Raw genomic sequence first — 15,815 nt, 5'->3', positions numbered from 1 at the left:
TTATCTTACCCATTAGAGTGAGCTTTCTGTGCCATAAAACAGGGGTGAACTTCCCAAAAGTTTCATAACACAAAGATCATCATGTAGCACCTCCTTTACAAATATTAATGAAATCTTGACTGACATCTTGTGTTCTGGAAATTTGTGCGCTGGCCCTGATACTTTTCATGTGTACTTGCAGAACATGAATGCAAGAGCGTGCAGCCTGGAAGTAGGAGTGTCTTTATCAGTTTTGGCCCTAAAAATGTATTCTGATGTTACATATCGATGCAGGTGAATTGCCACCTGAATAATCAATTCATCACGACGCTTCAATGGATCTTTACACCTCTGCGCTACATTGTCTCCGAATTGATCTAGCATGGGTGGTGAACACTTCCACATGACATGAGAATTGCACATGGCGTAACAGGTTTATTGGGGGCAGGGTTTTCCTTTTTCTCAGTACATGACGATGGTCATCTGGGTGGGCTTGTACTGTGATGAGAGAACATAACACCTCACTTTACACCTTTATTACTGAATGAGGGACAGGTGGAGTGAATCAAGACAAACCTTCCATCTTTGAATTTGGATTTTTAACAATGGATATTGTTAAACATTGTATTATCAGCCCTTTTATTTAGTAATAACAATCACCTGTTGAATTATTAATTATTCATTTTATATTAATCCCAGGAAATGTCACCTTTAGGTACTTTGTAATTTGGTTTTTATGCAGTCAGTTCATTCTGGAGTGTGGAGTGTGTTTAACCTGATTTTTGGTATAGCTGTGGAATTCTTTGCTTTTTATAGCGCAGATGTTATCTGTGATTAATGACTGAAAATGATGAAGACAGAACTATGTAGGTGCAGCCTTTTCAGGGTCTCCTGGGGGCCCATGGCGGCTGTCCTTCATGCATGCGTAATGTGTTTGAATAACATAAAAATGGCTCATTGTGATGAGGAGTAATGTTGTGACCTAATACTAAAATTGTTAGAACTGACATATAAATAATCTTTAGCGCTTAATATTCCTTGTATTTCTGTTGTTGCATTCGCTCCTTGACCTCAGGATGACCCTGTTCCCTCATTGCAGGTATTTCCAGTTGGACTGTTGCACTGTTAGACCAGGCTTGAATTGTACTGATTATGCATAATAGTTCTGTTACTGTGTGATGGGGGGGGGGGGGGGGGGGGGGAGTCTGATAGCCTGCACTGTGCATCTGCTCCTTTGTGTTGGTGGGTGGAGCTGCCCTGTTTTCCAGATGTCAGTCTGCCAATGGGGAGGGGAGGGGTGGAGCTTATATCTCTCTGCTTCTTGGAGGGGGATGGGCTGAAATGTATACATGTCGAGTGGCTCTGTACAGGAGAGTTCACCCTTTGTGTGTGAGTGTGTGCTGCTCTCTAGACCTGGTGCATGTGTAGCACAGTGTTAGTACCTCTGCTTGCATGTGTGGCACGGCTACCTTGCTGTGTGCATGCGACATGCAAGTCTGATTAGGGACAGCAGCTGGGGTCACCTCTATTGTCTGTCAGCCCCACTGGGGATGTGGCTGCAGTTTGCAGGCTCTTCCAACTCTGTGTAATTCCATCATTTTCTGTGCTTATATGAATTCAGATGTAGGGTATAAAAGTTGTTAAAAATGGTGTTAACTTTAGGTAATTACTAATTATTAAACTCCCCTCCTTTTCCACTGTCCTGCTTATTAGCATCTGTGTTTATAGTTGTTACTTGCACAGTTTAGTGACATTCCTGGTAAACTGGCAGTTGACATACCATTCCATTGTTTACAGCTCTGTGCTCAGATAAGATAATCAGTTGGCTAATTTCTACATAATCCAAGCAATAGTGATTCACACTAAGTGGTCGTAAAGTGTGAAACTGGAAGCTGCTATAGTTGTGTTCTGAGTGGCCATTGAAGCAGTGCCTGGATGCTCCTAAACATGGGCAGCGTTTGTTTGTTGTGATTTCTCTCTCCTTTTTTTAACCTCAGGCAATTTTTAATACTGTACTCAGCAGTGCATAGTAAAGGCTGAGTTGATTCTGTGAGAAACCTTGTTCTCTTACATTCAATAAGATAAAACGGCATGCTTGTGCATATTTGGATATTGCTTTGCTTATATGAAACTCTAACAGTTGGGGATTTCTCTCATGTGTGACAGCTGTTCACACTGTAGATATAAACTATTATTTCCTAAATTAATGCGCCACTTTCTTCTCCCGTCTGTTTGGAAAAATCGGCGTCTGATTTGAGAATACTGTGTTGTCATGTTGGTTAGCAGTACGTGTCGGGCTATGGGTTATGAGTTAGGCTGTGTAATTCTGCAGTCCCATTCTACATGCGGTTGGCTTTTTACTTAATGCCACAGAAGAGGACCCAGACTCCAAGATGCCATTGCTCAGCTGGTACCCTTGACAGAACTGTTGATGCTACTGACACTTTTTGCAAGTTGCACTTAGATCACAGATCAAACAGTAGTTTGGAGGTTGTCTGAATAAGTGCATGTTATGGACCAGCAGGCAGGAAGTTTCTGCTCCCTTGGAAGGCGTGCATGAGAACGTTAGCTTTGCACTAGTTTTGACAGATCAGGCGGGGTGGGGTGGGGTGGGTGGGGGGGGGGGCAGGACAGATGTCAGGGGATCTTTTTCTACGGTGGCATGTTTCTGTAAGATTGGTTAGCCTGGTTTAATTCTTTAGCACTTGTCCAGAAGCCTGTTGCCTGTTCTGCCTACAACATTGTATTGATTTATTATGAAGGATAGATGTGTCCCACGGTAGTTTATGCGTTTTAGGTTGCTGCGTTTCCTTCCTGAACTGAGGCGCCTTCCAGACATGAAATACTGCTTAAATGACTTTCTTAACTGAAGCCTCTTGCCTGCGTTTCACTAAATTTGTGTGATAACTACTGATGAGAATGTAAGTAGATGTAGTAATAAAATATTGATATTATAATGATATTTTATTGGTTGCTAATTTATCATTAAGTGAAATTTTTCCTTTTTTCTGTGTCGTGTATTTTAGTATTAAAGAAACTAGGTATTGGCACACACTCTTCAAGTGTCTTGGCAACTCTTGTGAAAGGCAGTATACAAAACAAACTGAATTACATAACATAAGGATTGGATAACATGAAGGTAATTTGTTGTGTTTCCCAAATGAAATGCACATTGAGCATATTATTTGAATAAATACTTTTTAACACAGCTGAAATTATAGAATGTGAATTAATGGGTTAGTTTAGTGTCATTAGAATTGCATCAGTCAAGACTCATTAAGGCTGCTCATGGTCCTTGAACTCCCTTGGCTCCATGTGTTACTCCAGTGGCCAAAGCACACGTGCTGTGGTGCTTTTTTAATTAATTAATGAGGTGCTGCAGAAAGCTCTCCATGCTCACGTCTCCGGAGCAAACCACATGCCCCTTTTCCCCTTTCCTCAAGGAATTTGCCTTAGAGCGGCCTGCCTCCTAGAATTTTGAATCTCTGGTCATTATTTTTCACACACTCGCACTCAAGATTCTGTTCAGGACACATGGTGGTAACTATGTTGATGGATGGATGGATGGATTCCAAACAGAAAAAGCCATTCCAGGATGTTTGTGTTGTATAGGTGTAACACACATCCCACAGAAGTCGTGTCATGTCCAAAAACACTAGGCCGTTTTATGGAGGCTTAAATGAGATGTCTACCACTGACACCTCTTCAGCATGATGGCACTTAGTATAACAAAACACTCCCTGTCTGCGGAGATCGGGCAGCGATCCTAAAAGTAGGCTGGGGGGGGGGGGATTTCCTAAGGATAGCAAATGTTCATAGGATGGCATCAGATGGCGTAATCTGATTTAAACTGTTTTTAACAGCCTTTTAACAGCTTTTTATGTCCTCCTGTGCTTTAGGAAATCAGTTCAATTTGGTGTGTCCTGCCCCCCCCCCCAACCCCATGCTTTTCATTTTAATTAAGTTGACGCCCAACAGTGTGCTCACTTTTCTGTTAATGCATGTTCACAATTGACTTGTCTTAAAACGGTTAAAATCAGGTTTTTTTCGACAGGCTTTGTTGAAAGTGTTGTGTACGGGAGGAAATGTTACTTGTTTCACACAGTACCTGGTATATTTTGTCATTTGGCACAACCTTTCCATGATGTTTCTGGAAGATTCATGTACTACAGCAATTGAAGTAGGGTGCCATGCTGATGACCTTACAGAGAGCTATTGGGTAATACTTAGGTGAGCCTGTTTTCAGTCAGCATTATATTGGATACTCCGGCAGGCACTTTTGACTTGGAGAGTTTGGATTATGTTTCACCTAGTTTGTACTCTGGTTTTTATAAACCTGTCTGGATCTCTGTGGTGGATCTCTGTGGTGAATCTTGGCTATGATGAGCTAGACTGCTTGATGATTGGCTGTTCTGGAGAGCTGGTCTTTTTGTTGCTTGTTTCGTTATTGTCTCTGGTATCCTGCTTTGTTGATTCTTAGTTAAAAGCTCTGAATTTGCACCCTAGTCAGAATAAGTGGGTGTTTTGTTAAAGGGAATTAATATACATTTTCTGTCACTTAATCTAAAGTTCATATACTGCTTATTATGTATGTCAGGCATTAAGCTGTATGTTCATTTTTAAACTCTGCTGCTGCCCATCCTCCATAACTGCTTTTCCCTTACAGGGTTGTGCTGAGTTCGGCTCTGTGTTAGAAATTGCCAGACACAAGGTGGGACACCCTGGATGGGGTGGAACTGCCTCACAGGGTGAACACTCACACACATTAAGGGCAATATAGAGACACCTAAACTGCCTGTCTTTGGCCTTGAGCTTACAATATTTGGCTTATTCTTTAAATCCAGAAGGTGCCAGCATGGCAGGTTGAAAAATAGAAATGGACATTTTAAACATTACTGAAGTTTGCAGAAGACTGAAAATGTATAGAAACAGTAGATTGTCATTATAATTAATTGTAAAGTAATTAGAAGTGTTACACATTTCTTGGGCTTGTAAGAATGCTTAATGCCAGAGTGAGATTAAAAGAATACAGGTACACTTTGATATCTGTCTCTTCTTGATTTGTTTGAATTTTCTACTGAAGTAGAACTGAAGTTGATTGAAATGTAGGCCAGCGGTCTCTTGGCTTAGTGTAGTCAGGTTGAATTTCAGTCAATTTGTAGTGTTAGCATTTTGGTTTTGACAGAACTTCATAAACTTGCCTCAAAAAATGAGGTTTCTACTTACATTTAATGTTCTTCCAAGTAGGATATGAGTTTCTGCATCAGCACAACCTTTTTGTCCCATTGCACGGAATGGTTCACTTTGTTTCTCTCTCAGCTGGTGTGCAGTTGTATGAGTGAGTGCCTAACGATGTACGTTTCCAAGCTGTTTAGCTCATTTCCAATATGTGCATTTGCCGATTGCATATGTGTGCAGTTTGTGCTCCAGGACGACGTAGAGGGACCTGAGCCTGGACTGCAGTGTTGGGGCTGTTCAGTCACCCCATTACTGTGTAGTGCTGAGATGATAAATCATGTTGTGAGGAAGATTCTGGCAGGTTTCTGCCTTCGATACATGCGCAGCGTGGTTTGGGATAGCGCTTCACTCTTCTGAGGTTCTCATTGAGCAAGTTTGCACATTCAGCATTTTTTTGTTTAACTTTGCAGTGTCTCTCTACAGCCTCACTTAATGAAGAGGTCATTGAGAAATGTCTGTCTACAGCCAGTGTGTTCTGCATAATCACACTGCAGCTATCAGTCTTCTCATACATCTGGGAAACAAGTAGACCAGATTTCCCTGGATGCTAATGCATTAATTTGTCGAAGGCAGATTGCTTCTCTCATCTTGTTGGCTGTTGCTTGCCCTTGTAACCTTTGCCCTTTTTCTGACTTATGCAAATGATTGTGTTCAGTACATGAGTCTCAAAGCCACCACTGGAGGGTGCCAAAGTTCCGAGATCAACACAGATGAGTTCTGAAACAGGATGTTTCCTACAGTGTGGCAATAAGTGAATCCTTCATGAAGGGAACCCTTTCACCTTCATGGTGAGCTGATCTTTGTTCCCATAAGCCTTATTTCAAGAAGAATCTTGTGGATTTCCTTGGCCTTCATTTCAGATTCTGTGACAGTCCTCCTCGTTTATAGCCATACTTTGGGTGTTTCAAGATGAGGAAGAGTCTCTGAAGGTTTGAACCAAAGTCTTTGATCCCAGCATGCTCTGTTCTCCAGCCAACACTGCTTTGGCTCTCCAATATGATCATGTTGCTTATTAACACAGCTTTGACGGTGCTCTCTGCAGTCTTTCCTTTGCCACAAATTAATGCTTCCGCTTTCATGTGGTTAATGTGTGCAACAAACTGTTTTTTCATTGTTTGGGATACCAGCTGTAGCTATGCCTACTGTTTTCATCAGCAAGTGTCAGAGGCTCACCGATTAATAACCATTGTCTGGAAAGAGCTGGATGTGGCTTTAGCGTGGCTGGTGTTTGTTGTAAACAGCCCCTTAAGTAATTCCTGGAGGTGAATTAACGTAGATGTCAGCTGTAACTGTTTCTGATATACACTTTGGGGGAAAACAATTTGTTCAGTCTCAGTCGCCTTATGTTTGTTGTTTGCATCTTTTTCTGGATGTAAATATTTTTTTGCCTGTCCATTGATAATTGCCTACTGAAGCATGTAGTTGTACTGCACAGGATGATGATGTGCTTACCATATGGCCTCTGTGGAGTGCAGTGCTGCTCAAGGTTGCCCATATATGTGTTTGTGAAGTTCAGGTGCAGACGTCCTTGGACCTGCTGAAAAGACGCTTTGTGTTAACCTAATATGTAGCTTTGCAGATTCTGGGCTGTGGGAGTTGAGGCCATTGCAGATGCTCCTTCCTGTCTACCTTTTGCATTTTTTTCCCCACATACTGCGACCCTCATCTGTCTTTATCTGGGTTCAGCTGGGTCAGTCATTGTGTAAACAGTGGTCACTCCTCATACTAATAAAATGAATGCATTAGAAGTGTTTACTGCTGCCCATCAGGAAAGAGGCCACTTGTTTTCCATGCATGTGAGTGTGTGATTAATTAGTGTTGGCTGCACACATTAGTGAGAGACTAAGGGCCTCCTCCCTTGGGTCAGTTAGGCTGGAGAACTGCGGAAATGCAGTTACTGACTATATGATTCATATGATTCAACATAATTATTTCAGGACTGGCTGATGATATCAATATGGAAATACATAATTTAAAAAAATAAGGCTCTGTTTTCTCAATAATCCTTCAGAATAACAGGCCATGTGCGGGAGCTTCATAAATGTAATTGGACAGAAATGAAATACAGCTGCTTAATTTCCCGCATGATTCTGCCCCATTAACTGTCTATGACTTAAATGAGATTTCAACTAGTTTGTTCACGTCCAGCTAAATTGTTACTAAATTGTTAAATTGTTACTTGTATGTACTCATAACAGCACTACAATTGCCAATTATCTCTGGGCTTTAATAAATGCTCTTAACAAATATAAAGTAATTTTAATTGGTACTTTTGCTCACTGCAAATGACATCTCTGCTGAGTTCCTGTGACCTGCAGACAGGGAGCGTCACTTACAGACATTGCTGTAAACATTGAGCTTTTCACCGTGGAGCCGAAATTTCACAAAAAACCAGAACATATTCAGCTGCCGCCTCAGAGCTCGTGTCTGAGAGCCATCAGCAGGACAGTTCTGACTCACTCTGGCTCTTATCACATGCATTACAGTGAAACTATTTGCCTGGGGGTGAACATTACTGTATTCTGTTGTGGTGGAACAAATCAGTACTGATGTTACTGGTAACAGGTTCTGCTGGCCTGGAGAAACAGTGTGATGAGCTGTGCCCCTGCTCCATGCCTCCATGCTGCCACATCTTGTACAGCAGCAGTTGCGATGGCAGCCCCTCTTGTATCACAAGCTGCAGCGAGTTCGCAAAACAGTCCAATAGTTAACGACTCCCGAATCATCCATTGCTTTGTTTTGTCTCGCAGTTGCGTGCGCTTTGTTAAACGGGATTGTCCGTTAAACGCTATTCCCACCTCAAAACTTTATTTTACATAGCTTGCAAATCGCTGTGCTACTGGTTTCTGTTAAAAGCGTAAAATACTCCCAGATCGTCACGTCTTATCTTACGTCTTATCTTTAGCTCTTGTATACGCTCCTCGTACTGCGAAGGATATGCGCAAGACGTCATAGCAGACAGAAGTCCCTGTACTCACACCCACTGTTCCCAAAGTTTCTCTCTTTTGCGGATAAGATGATTTTCACCCCCCCCCCCCAACATTACAGTAACTCTAAAACTGCTTCATATTAACTTTTTTAGGGCTGCCGCGATTAGTCAATGTAGTCGATGACGTCAGCACTGAAAGTGCATTGACATCAATATTTAAAATCGACGCATTGTTTTTATTTTAATAAAATTACTTTATGATGTCTAAAACGCTTCAATCCACTATAACAAATGTTTTCCTTTAATCTCAATTCAATATCATATAATTATAGGAGTAGTTCAAATCATCACAAAAGAAAAAGATGGTTTTACGATGTGCAATGTGCAAACCACGCCGGTACGAGCGCTATGCATGAGCACCGTAAGAGAAAACAGGCAGGTGCTATTCTAGATCGCCAGAAAAGGCAAAACCATTTTTTTTATTCATGTTTATTAAATTGCCATTAGTAAGGAGAGCTTTTTAATACCTTTTGTCTTTGTAACTGCTAAATAAATATAATAATTTAAGTATTAAAGCCATAAAGTTTTATGCCTGCTGCATTAGAATCTCCATTGAATACGTGTTTGTGAAAATGTATAGGCTGAAATCTGGGCTTATTCTACGTTGATTGAAGATGTCAATGTGTACGTTCGTGCATGTTGGACTTGCTGGGACCAGTGTTGTTATTGTAAACAAACTGAAACGAGAATGGACAGTAAATAAAAGAAAATAATTTGTGAACTGAAATAAGAATTAAAACTTGAATCTGCAAAAAGTATTGTTACACCACCTTGTTTACCTTGTTTAACCACAATATCTCCCCCTTTTAAAGGATGTTGTGGCTGCTAATCTGTCCCTTCCTTCATCGCTTGTGTGGCAAGTGGCGTGCTCCACTAACTTTGTTAAACGTGAGCAAATGCCAAATTTATACACTATTAATCTGCTTATCGAGTTGTGGGCGAAAATAATGTTCATGTAGTGCTGAATAGTGCATACATTATCTAAAGCCTTTCAATGGCATACAGTTTGCTGTTGTCAAAATAAAATTAACTTAAATGGTCAAGTTGATTTTCTGGAGGAAAATTAATTGTAAGGATTGATTTAGATTAATTTAATCGATAAAATAGTTTAGTCTATAGAAAAATAGTTGTTAGTGGCAGCCCTAAACTTTATTTTTTATTTGTTGATGAAATTGTCAACACATTTTGTGAAAGTTTTTGTCATCATATTAATTTGTATTTTATTGTCTCATTTCCATCAATGAAGAATCTTGAATAATTTTCTTCAATAGCTTTGGACAACAAAATTAACACTGGTTCAACCGTCAGGACGTGCCACCCAGTTAGGGAACCTGTAGACGAGGGTGGGGAACCTGTTCCTTGGACGGCTGTTGTGGGTGCGGGTTTTTGGGTTGACCTCTGTCAGCCATTGATATTGGTTGATTGAGGGATCATCCCAAACACTCGCACCCACGCCGGCCCACCATGGAACAGGTTCCCCACCCCTGCTGTAGACTATTTGCTTGTGTTGTGTTGGGTATTCGTGATCTTGGGGACCATCATCTTTGTCTCTTGAGGTCTTATGTCCCATGAGGTCATCTGAAGCAGTTAGAAGTGTATTTAATTATGACAGTGACATTGCTTCGGGAACAGATGTTTTTTTGCCTGTACATGATGCATTTATGTGTTTTCTGTGTGATATGCAGAATATTAAAATGTAAACACAGGCTGACTCCCCCTTCTCTGTCTCGTAGTGTTAAGGAAATGTGAAGTTCGGTCAGACGGTGGCGACACTGAGCAACCTGTGCATCGACACAATCCCCGCCCCCACCTTCAGCATGAATGGGGATATGCCTCATGTTCCGATCACCACTCTCGCTGGGATTGCTAGCCTCACTGACTGTAAGTAGCCCCTGCATCGCTGTTCCCGGCATGGGGAACGTGCCCTGCTATGCTGCTGCCAGACATGCATGCCTGAGTTCTTCCTCTTTTCTTCATCGTTTAACTGGCACTCCAGCAGACTGTGTCTGATTCAGGTTCTTTTTTCCTTTTAATGTTGCTTTTTAATAGTGTAACTATAGTGATTTAGAGCATCAGCTAAAGTGCCATTGTTGGATTTGTCAGCAGTTTAGTAGTTTGCTAGTAATTTAGTTTGATCCTTACTATACACAGGCACGCCCAAGTTTCCAGTATAGCCAGTATGATTAAGGACGTAAATGTTGATATGACGCAAAGCTTAATGAAGCTGTCTCTCCCATCTTTTACAGTGTTGAACCAGCTGCCTTTGCCCTCTCCCCTTCCTGCCACCACCACTAAGAGCCTGCTGTACAATGGGAGGATCGCGGAGGACGTCACCTGCCTGCTGGGCTGCAGGGACGAGAACCTGGTGGCCCAGCTGGCCCAGAGCCTCAGCCAGGTCTCCACAGAGCACATGTGGGTATCCTCTCCCACTCTAACACTGGTCTCTGTTTAGGCCTGATATGCCTCCCCATGTGTTAGCTTTCATTCCAGTTAACCTGCCCCTCTGGTGCATTATGGGTAATGACATTGCAAGGTGCACTGATCTGATATCCGGTTCAGTATCTGTACCGATCCATATCTATTAGATGGATTCGGTATCGGCCATATGTAACTGATCCACGTCTGACACTTGTTGAATTTTTGGCAGTCTGCAAAATTGTAGGTCCTATGTCTTGTTAACTCGATTTGTATAATCGATCACACGGCAGCTCTTTACCATTTTAGATGTGTTTTTGCGCCATTCAAGCTGAATGTTAATGCTGCCACTCATTGGGTATGAGCATAGTGATTTCTCCCTGCTTTGACGTCATGTGCATACACTTTGCAGTAGGAGGACTGTAAGAACAGATGATAGGGTGACGATCTGGAAGTATTTTGTGCTTTTAACAACAACTAGTAGCATAGCAATTTGCAATATTTGTAAAAGCAAAGCTTTGAGAAGTGGAAGTAGCATTTAGTAGAAAATCTCACTGACGTAAAGTTAAATATTCAACATTCGACATTCAAAATACAATTAACGGTTGAACAAAGCGCACGCAATATGAATATGAAAAAGCAATGTATGATTTGGGAGTCGCTAGCTTGGGCTGTTTTGCACACTCGCTACAGCTTGTGATACAGGAGAGACTGCGATCGCAGCGAAGTGTAAGTGACGCTGATGGCAGTGGGAGAAACACTGTGGGACATTTTAAGCATTCGCCACTTGCATATCTTCGCTTGGAAGACATTCAAATTAAACTGCAAAATGCCTCAAAAATGCTTAAAACAAGATGTACAAATGAGGTGGAACAGTACGTTATGTATGTTTGTAGTAGCCTAATTAAAGATTTTTTGGCGTATTTTTTCATTTGTGTTTACTAGTTTAAAAATATTAATATATAAAGTATAAATATTGACATGTTGTTATATTAAAATATTTAGGTAAAAAGACCTCGTATCGGAATCTGTATCGATATTGGCAGTTGTGTATCAGAATTGGATCGGAACTGAAAAAATGTGGATCCCTAGTTATTGCTCATGCCCATCCATCTCACGCTGTGGGTTTTCTGGTACCTAAATTACAGCACTTGGGCTCCGTTGCTCATTTTTTTGCCTGTTCTAATATCCATATCCATCAGCCAAAAAAGATACAAACTTTTTTTTTTTTTTTTGTTCAGCATGATGGATTTTTTACGTTGGATGAGTGCTTCAGTGATATTTATGTATTTATTCTTCTAACCCGTGTGTTTTCCGCACAGAGAACTGAAGGACAACTTGGGCAGCGATGACCCAGAGGGTGACGTCCCAGTGCTGCTGCAGATTGTGCTGTCCAGGCACCCCAACATCTTCAGAGAGAAGAGTAAGTGTCAGAGCTTGGAGACCCTGCTGCAAACACACTGCCCACCCAAAGGTGGCCAGAGGGAAACTTGCCATCACCACTGGCTCCATCTGGAATTTACTTGTTCACTTGAGACGGCCACTGCAATTAGGGTTCCGATTCTTAAACGGCTCACTCCTACATTTTATGAGTTTGTTTATAAAATCACTCTAAGGCAAAATGCATTATGCATTATTTTTATGGCCATTAATTATTTTTAGTTTACGTGTCAATTTTTTGTCAAATTATTTGTTTATTTTTTAAATGCAGGAATAAGCAGAAATGCTTGATTTTTGATTCCTGTGATCGCAAGGTTGCTGGTTCAAATTCCTTGGCCTGCAGAGTGCTGTCGTCGTCGGGCCCCTGATTAAGCCCTTAACACTCACACTCACACTCACATTCTCAGCTGTGTGGTATTTTGACCAGAAAATAAAACAATAAATAACATGCACACAATGTTAATGTAAATTGCACTGCTTTTCTCTCTTAGGTATCATGCAGCAGCCAATGATGCCGCAGTACAAAATCACCCAGAATTCCATGCATGGCAGCCCAGCGTCAACAAACTACCAGCAAGCTTCCATTTCACATAGCCCTTCCAGGTGCAGACCAAACCTCCGTCTCTGTTTGAAGCCTTTTGTTGATGCTGGTTGTCCTGTTCTGCTGCTCAGATCCCTCTGTACAACAGGGGCCTGGTTGATCACAGCAGTTTTGTTTTAAAGCTGCGTCTTTGAGCTGTCAGCCATTTGTGGAAGACCGTGCATCTGACCCCAGTAGCACTGGTGTGACCGTGGTGCTCCGTCTCTGATCTCATTCCCCTGGCAGTCGCTTCGTCCCGCCGCAGACAAACTCCGGCAGCCGCTTCCTGCCGCAGCAGAACAGCCCGGTGCCCAGTCCCTACGCCCCCCAGAGCCCCGCAGGCTATGTGCCGTACCCGCACCCGCCTAGCTACACGCAGCACCAGCAGATCCAGCAAGGTGAGCTGCGCCGCCTCCACCCCTCACTCCCTGCCCGCTCTCCGTCTCCCCGTGTGTTTCATGCCTGATATTTTTGGATCTGGTTTGCAGTACACAGACTTCTTCAGCCTCCAGGAAGCTCAGACCTTCTTTACAGTGACCAAAGACTGGTTTAATCCAGTTTGCCCCCCCACCCCCCGCCACACACATACACAGCTTTACTGTCTGCCTCCCACCTAAGTGCGCTTGTTTTTTCCTGTGGGTTTAAATGTGCCTGGTTCTCAGCTGTCTAGCACATGCACACACGCACCTGTGCACATGCACAGCCTGTGAGTACTCTGACCCCGTGTGTGTGTGTATCTCTCCCTCTCTTTCTCTCTCCCTCCTCCTCCCCTATGCTCATAGAGCTGCACGGCTCCCCTCTGGTCTCGGCCCCTGCTTACTCAGGAAGCCCCCAGCGGCCGGTTCAGCCGTGCCTGGGTGGGCAGCCTCACCCCTCCCCCCAGCAGAACCCCTCCACCCCGACGTTAGGTAGAGGGGTGGGCCCTGACAGCCATCTTGCGTGTCTCATTTGCAGCCGTTATGCAGCCCGGCGTCATACCCATCTGTCCGCCCCATCAGCCATCCTCTGGGATTCTAGGTGCTTAGCAGTAATGAAAATAATGAGGCTTTGAAAGCCATAGCGGGTGGGACTGCTCTGCAGTGTCAACCACTGCCTGTTTTAACCTCCTGAGAAATGACAAACAGCCAGGGGGAACTGAGGCGTCATTGATTGGCATCGTGCAGTGATCCTGCCCACAGTCAGCCCAGAAGGCCCTGAGGGACATGCAGCATTTCAGCAGACATCCTACACCCTGCTTAAATGCGCCACGTTATGAAGTTGGGAAAGGCTTCAACAGGAGGGTGCTTATTACTGACCACCAGGGGGTGCTGCTTTTTTTTTTCCTGCCTCCTCTCTAATTCTTGCTCAGTTGTGTTGTCAGCTCCTCACTGAGGGGTGCTTGTAAAGCTGAAGGCCTGCAGCTCTCCACGGTGGACATCACCCCACCCTGCTCTTTGTTCACATCGCACCTTTAATATCGGCTCATTTTCCCTCCGCATCGACCTGCCATCTTTCAAAGGGTTTCATCTGAATCCACATGGTTGTGTGTCTTGTGTCCTGGCTCTGCTGGGTCGAACTCATGTTTCTGCTTGGTCTCCCTCTCCGACCATGCCCCTCCAGTGTCGGTTGCCAGTCCAATGGTGCCTGGGGGCCTGAGGAATATCCATGAGGCCAAGGCGCCTGGGCCAATGGCGAGCAGTGCCGCCAACCACCACGCGGATCGCCACGGCGCCAGTGAAGACTACATGAACATCGTCCACCGGGCGCTCGGCAGCGAGGTACCTTCACGTGTCCGTGTGGCCGTTCTGGTATGATGGCGGCAAGAGCGCGGTAGCCCCGCGGTGCCACGTCTTTTCTGGAAGGAACACTAATGATTTTGAGCTGCCTTTGAAAATGAGCAGTTCCCGCCCCCCCCAAGTTCATTAATGAGCCAAGTTGGATGCATTACTGAAGCGGATTCAAGGGTTAAGAAGAGACCTGCTGTTCAGTAATGCTGGATAGAAAATAGGGGGCTGACCCAATGTTAGAATGTAGAAAGTAACCCATCAAGAGAGACATGTACCTGGGCTGTAGGTCTCTCCCTGTATAGTGAGCGGTGGCCGTGTGCCGTCATGACCTTTATCTCTCTCTCTCTCTCTCCAGGATGACCCTTCCATACGAAACGCATCCTTCCCCCTGAGGTCCCCCCAGTCTGTGTGTTCCCCTGCAGGCAGTGATGGAACCCCCAAAGGTAGGTCCCAGCCAGGCTGTGCTCCCGTGAGCATCCGGGTGCTGCCCTGTGGTCTCTCTCGGTCCCAAGTCCGTCTCTCATGCTGGTAGGTAACCTTGCCAAGCCCTCCTTTGTTCCCCATCATCAACTTTTCTCTTGACGAATGAGGTTCCTCTTTTGTTTTGTTTTTTTGTTCATTTTTTTGTTTTGTTTTTTTTTAAATTTTGCAACAAACAATAGCGAATGGATGGAGTGAAGATTATAAATGTCAGTGGGGGGTGGGCTCGCGGCGTTAGGTTTTAAGTACGGCCCCTGTTTTCCAGCTGCGTCCCGCCCTCCGCTCATCCTGCAGTCTCCGCCCCCCTACACCTCGCCCCACCACGGCCCCCCGGACCTCCTGGACTCCCCGGACCACAAGAAAAAGCAGAAGAAACTGAAGACGAGCAGGGACGAAAAGGAGCAGGCTGACAAGGCGGCCATGTACGACATCGTCAGCTCGCCCTCCAAGGATTCCAGCAAGCTGACTCTGCGTCTGTCCCGTGTTCGTTCGTCCGAGCTGGACCAGGCAGGTGAGCCGCTGTCGGCCGTGGAGCCTGGCTCCGACCTGGAGGGCGAGGTCACCCTCAACAGCCTTCCGTGCGGAGCGGCGCAGCCCCTGCGGACGCCCCAGGAGTCCGGCGGGCCCCCGGCCCTGGCTCAGCAAGTGCCCGTGCTGCAGAACGTGGCGGCCCTCTCCTCCAAACAGCCTGCGCCCGGCAGCAGCACGCCCTACGATGAAGTAGAGATGGATGCGCTGGCCGAGATCGAGAGGATAGAGCGCGAGTCGGCCAATGAGCGGGAACGCTGCTCCAAGGAAGTACAGGACAAAGGTACGGAGCTGGCCTGCCTTATGAGTGTTTGCTTATAGGTTAGATCTAACTGTCAAAAACTGAATATGCCTGGTAAGAACTTTCAGCTGTATGTTTAAATGGTCACTTTCTGCTTTG

General features: G+C 44.3%; 1 protein-coding gene across 7 annotated transcripts in view; it reads left to right on the top strand.

The window, feature by feature from the left end:
* Positions 1 to 15,815, top strand: part of nipbla (NIPBL cohesin loading factor a) — a 47,356-nt gene that overhangs the window by 11,191 nt on the left and 20,350 nt on the right. For 3 of the 7 annotated variants that reach the window (XM_023836540.2, XM_023836536.2, XM_023836538.2), the window contains exons 2-10: positions 9,940 to 10,087; positions 10,453 to 10,618; positions 11,944 to 12,044; positions 12,553 to 12,664; positions 12,888 to 13,039; positions 13,424 to 13,549; positions 14,241 to 14,398; positions 14,763 to 14,850; positions 15,153 to 15,698. In XM_023836540.2, the coding sequence (XP_023692308.2) occupies positions 10,024 to 10,087; positions 10,453 to 10,618; positions 11,944 to 12,044; positions 12,553 to 12,664; positions 12,888 to 13,039; positions 13,424 to 13,549; positions 14,241 to 14,398; positions 14,763 to 14,850; positions 15,153 to 15,698 (1,513 nt within the window). In that variant the 5' untranslated portion in view covers positions 9,940 to 10,023. Of the gene's footprint in view, positions 1 to 8,673; positions 9,095 to 9,939; positions 10,088 to 10,452; positions 10,619 to 11,943; positions 12,045 to 12,552; positions 12,665 to 12,887; positions 13,040 to 13,423; positions 13,550 to 14,240; positions 14,399 to 14,762; positions 14,851 to 15,152; positions 15,699 to 15,815 lie in introns of those variants that run through there. The other 4 variants (XM_023836543.2, XM_023836541.2, XM_023836537.2 and 1 more) reach the window with 3 other exon arrangements.

The sequence above is a fragment of the Paramormyrops kingsleyae genome, chromosome 2, assembly GCF_048594095.1.
Source record: "Paramormyrops kingsleyae isolate MSU_618 chromosome 2, PKINGS_0.4, whole genome shotgun sequence".
Classification (NCBI taxonomy): domain Eukaryota; kingdom Metazoa; phylum Chordata; class Actinopteri; order Osteoglossiformes; family Mormyridae; genus Paramormyrops; species Paramormyrops kingsleyae.
Note: the sequence above shows the minus strand (reverse complement) of the source record. Positions and strands in the feature narration are given on the sequence as shown.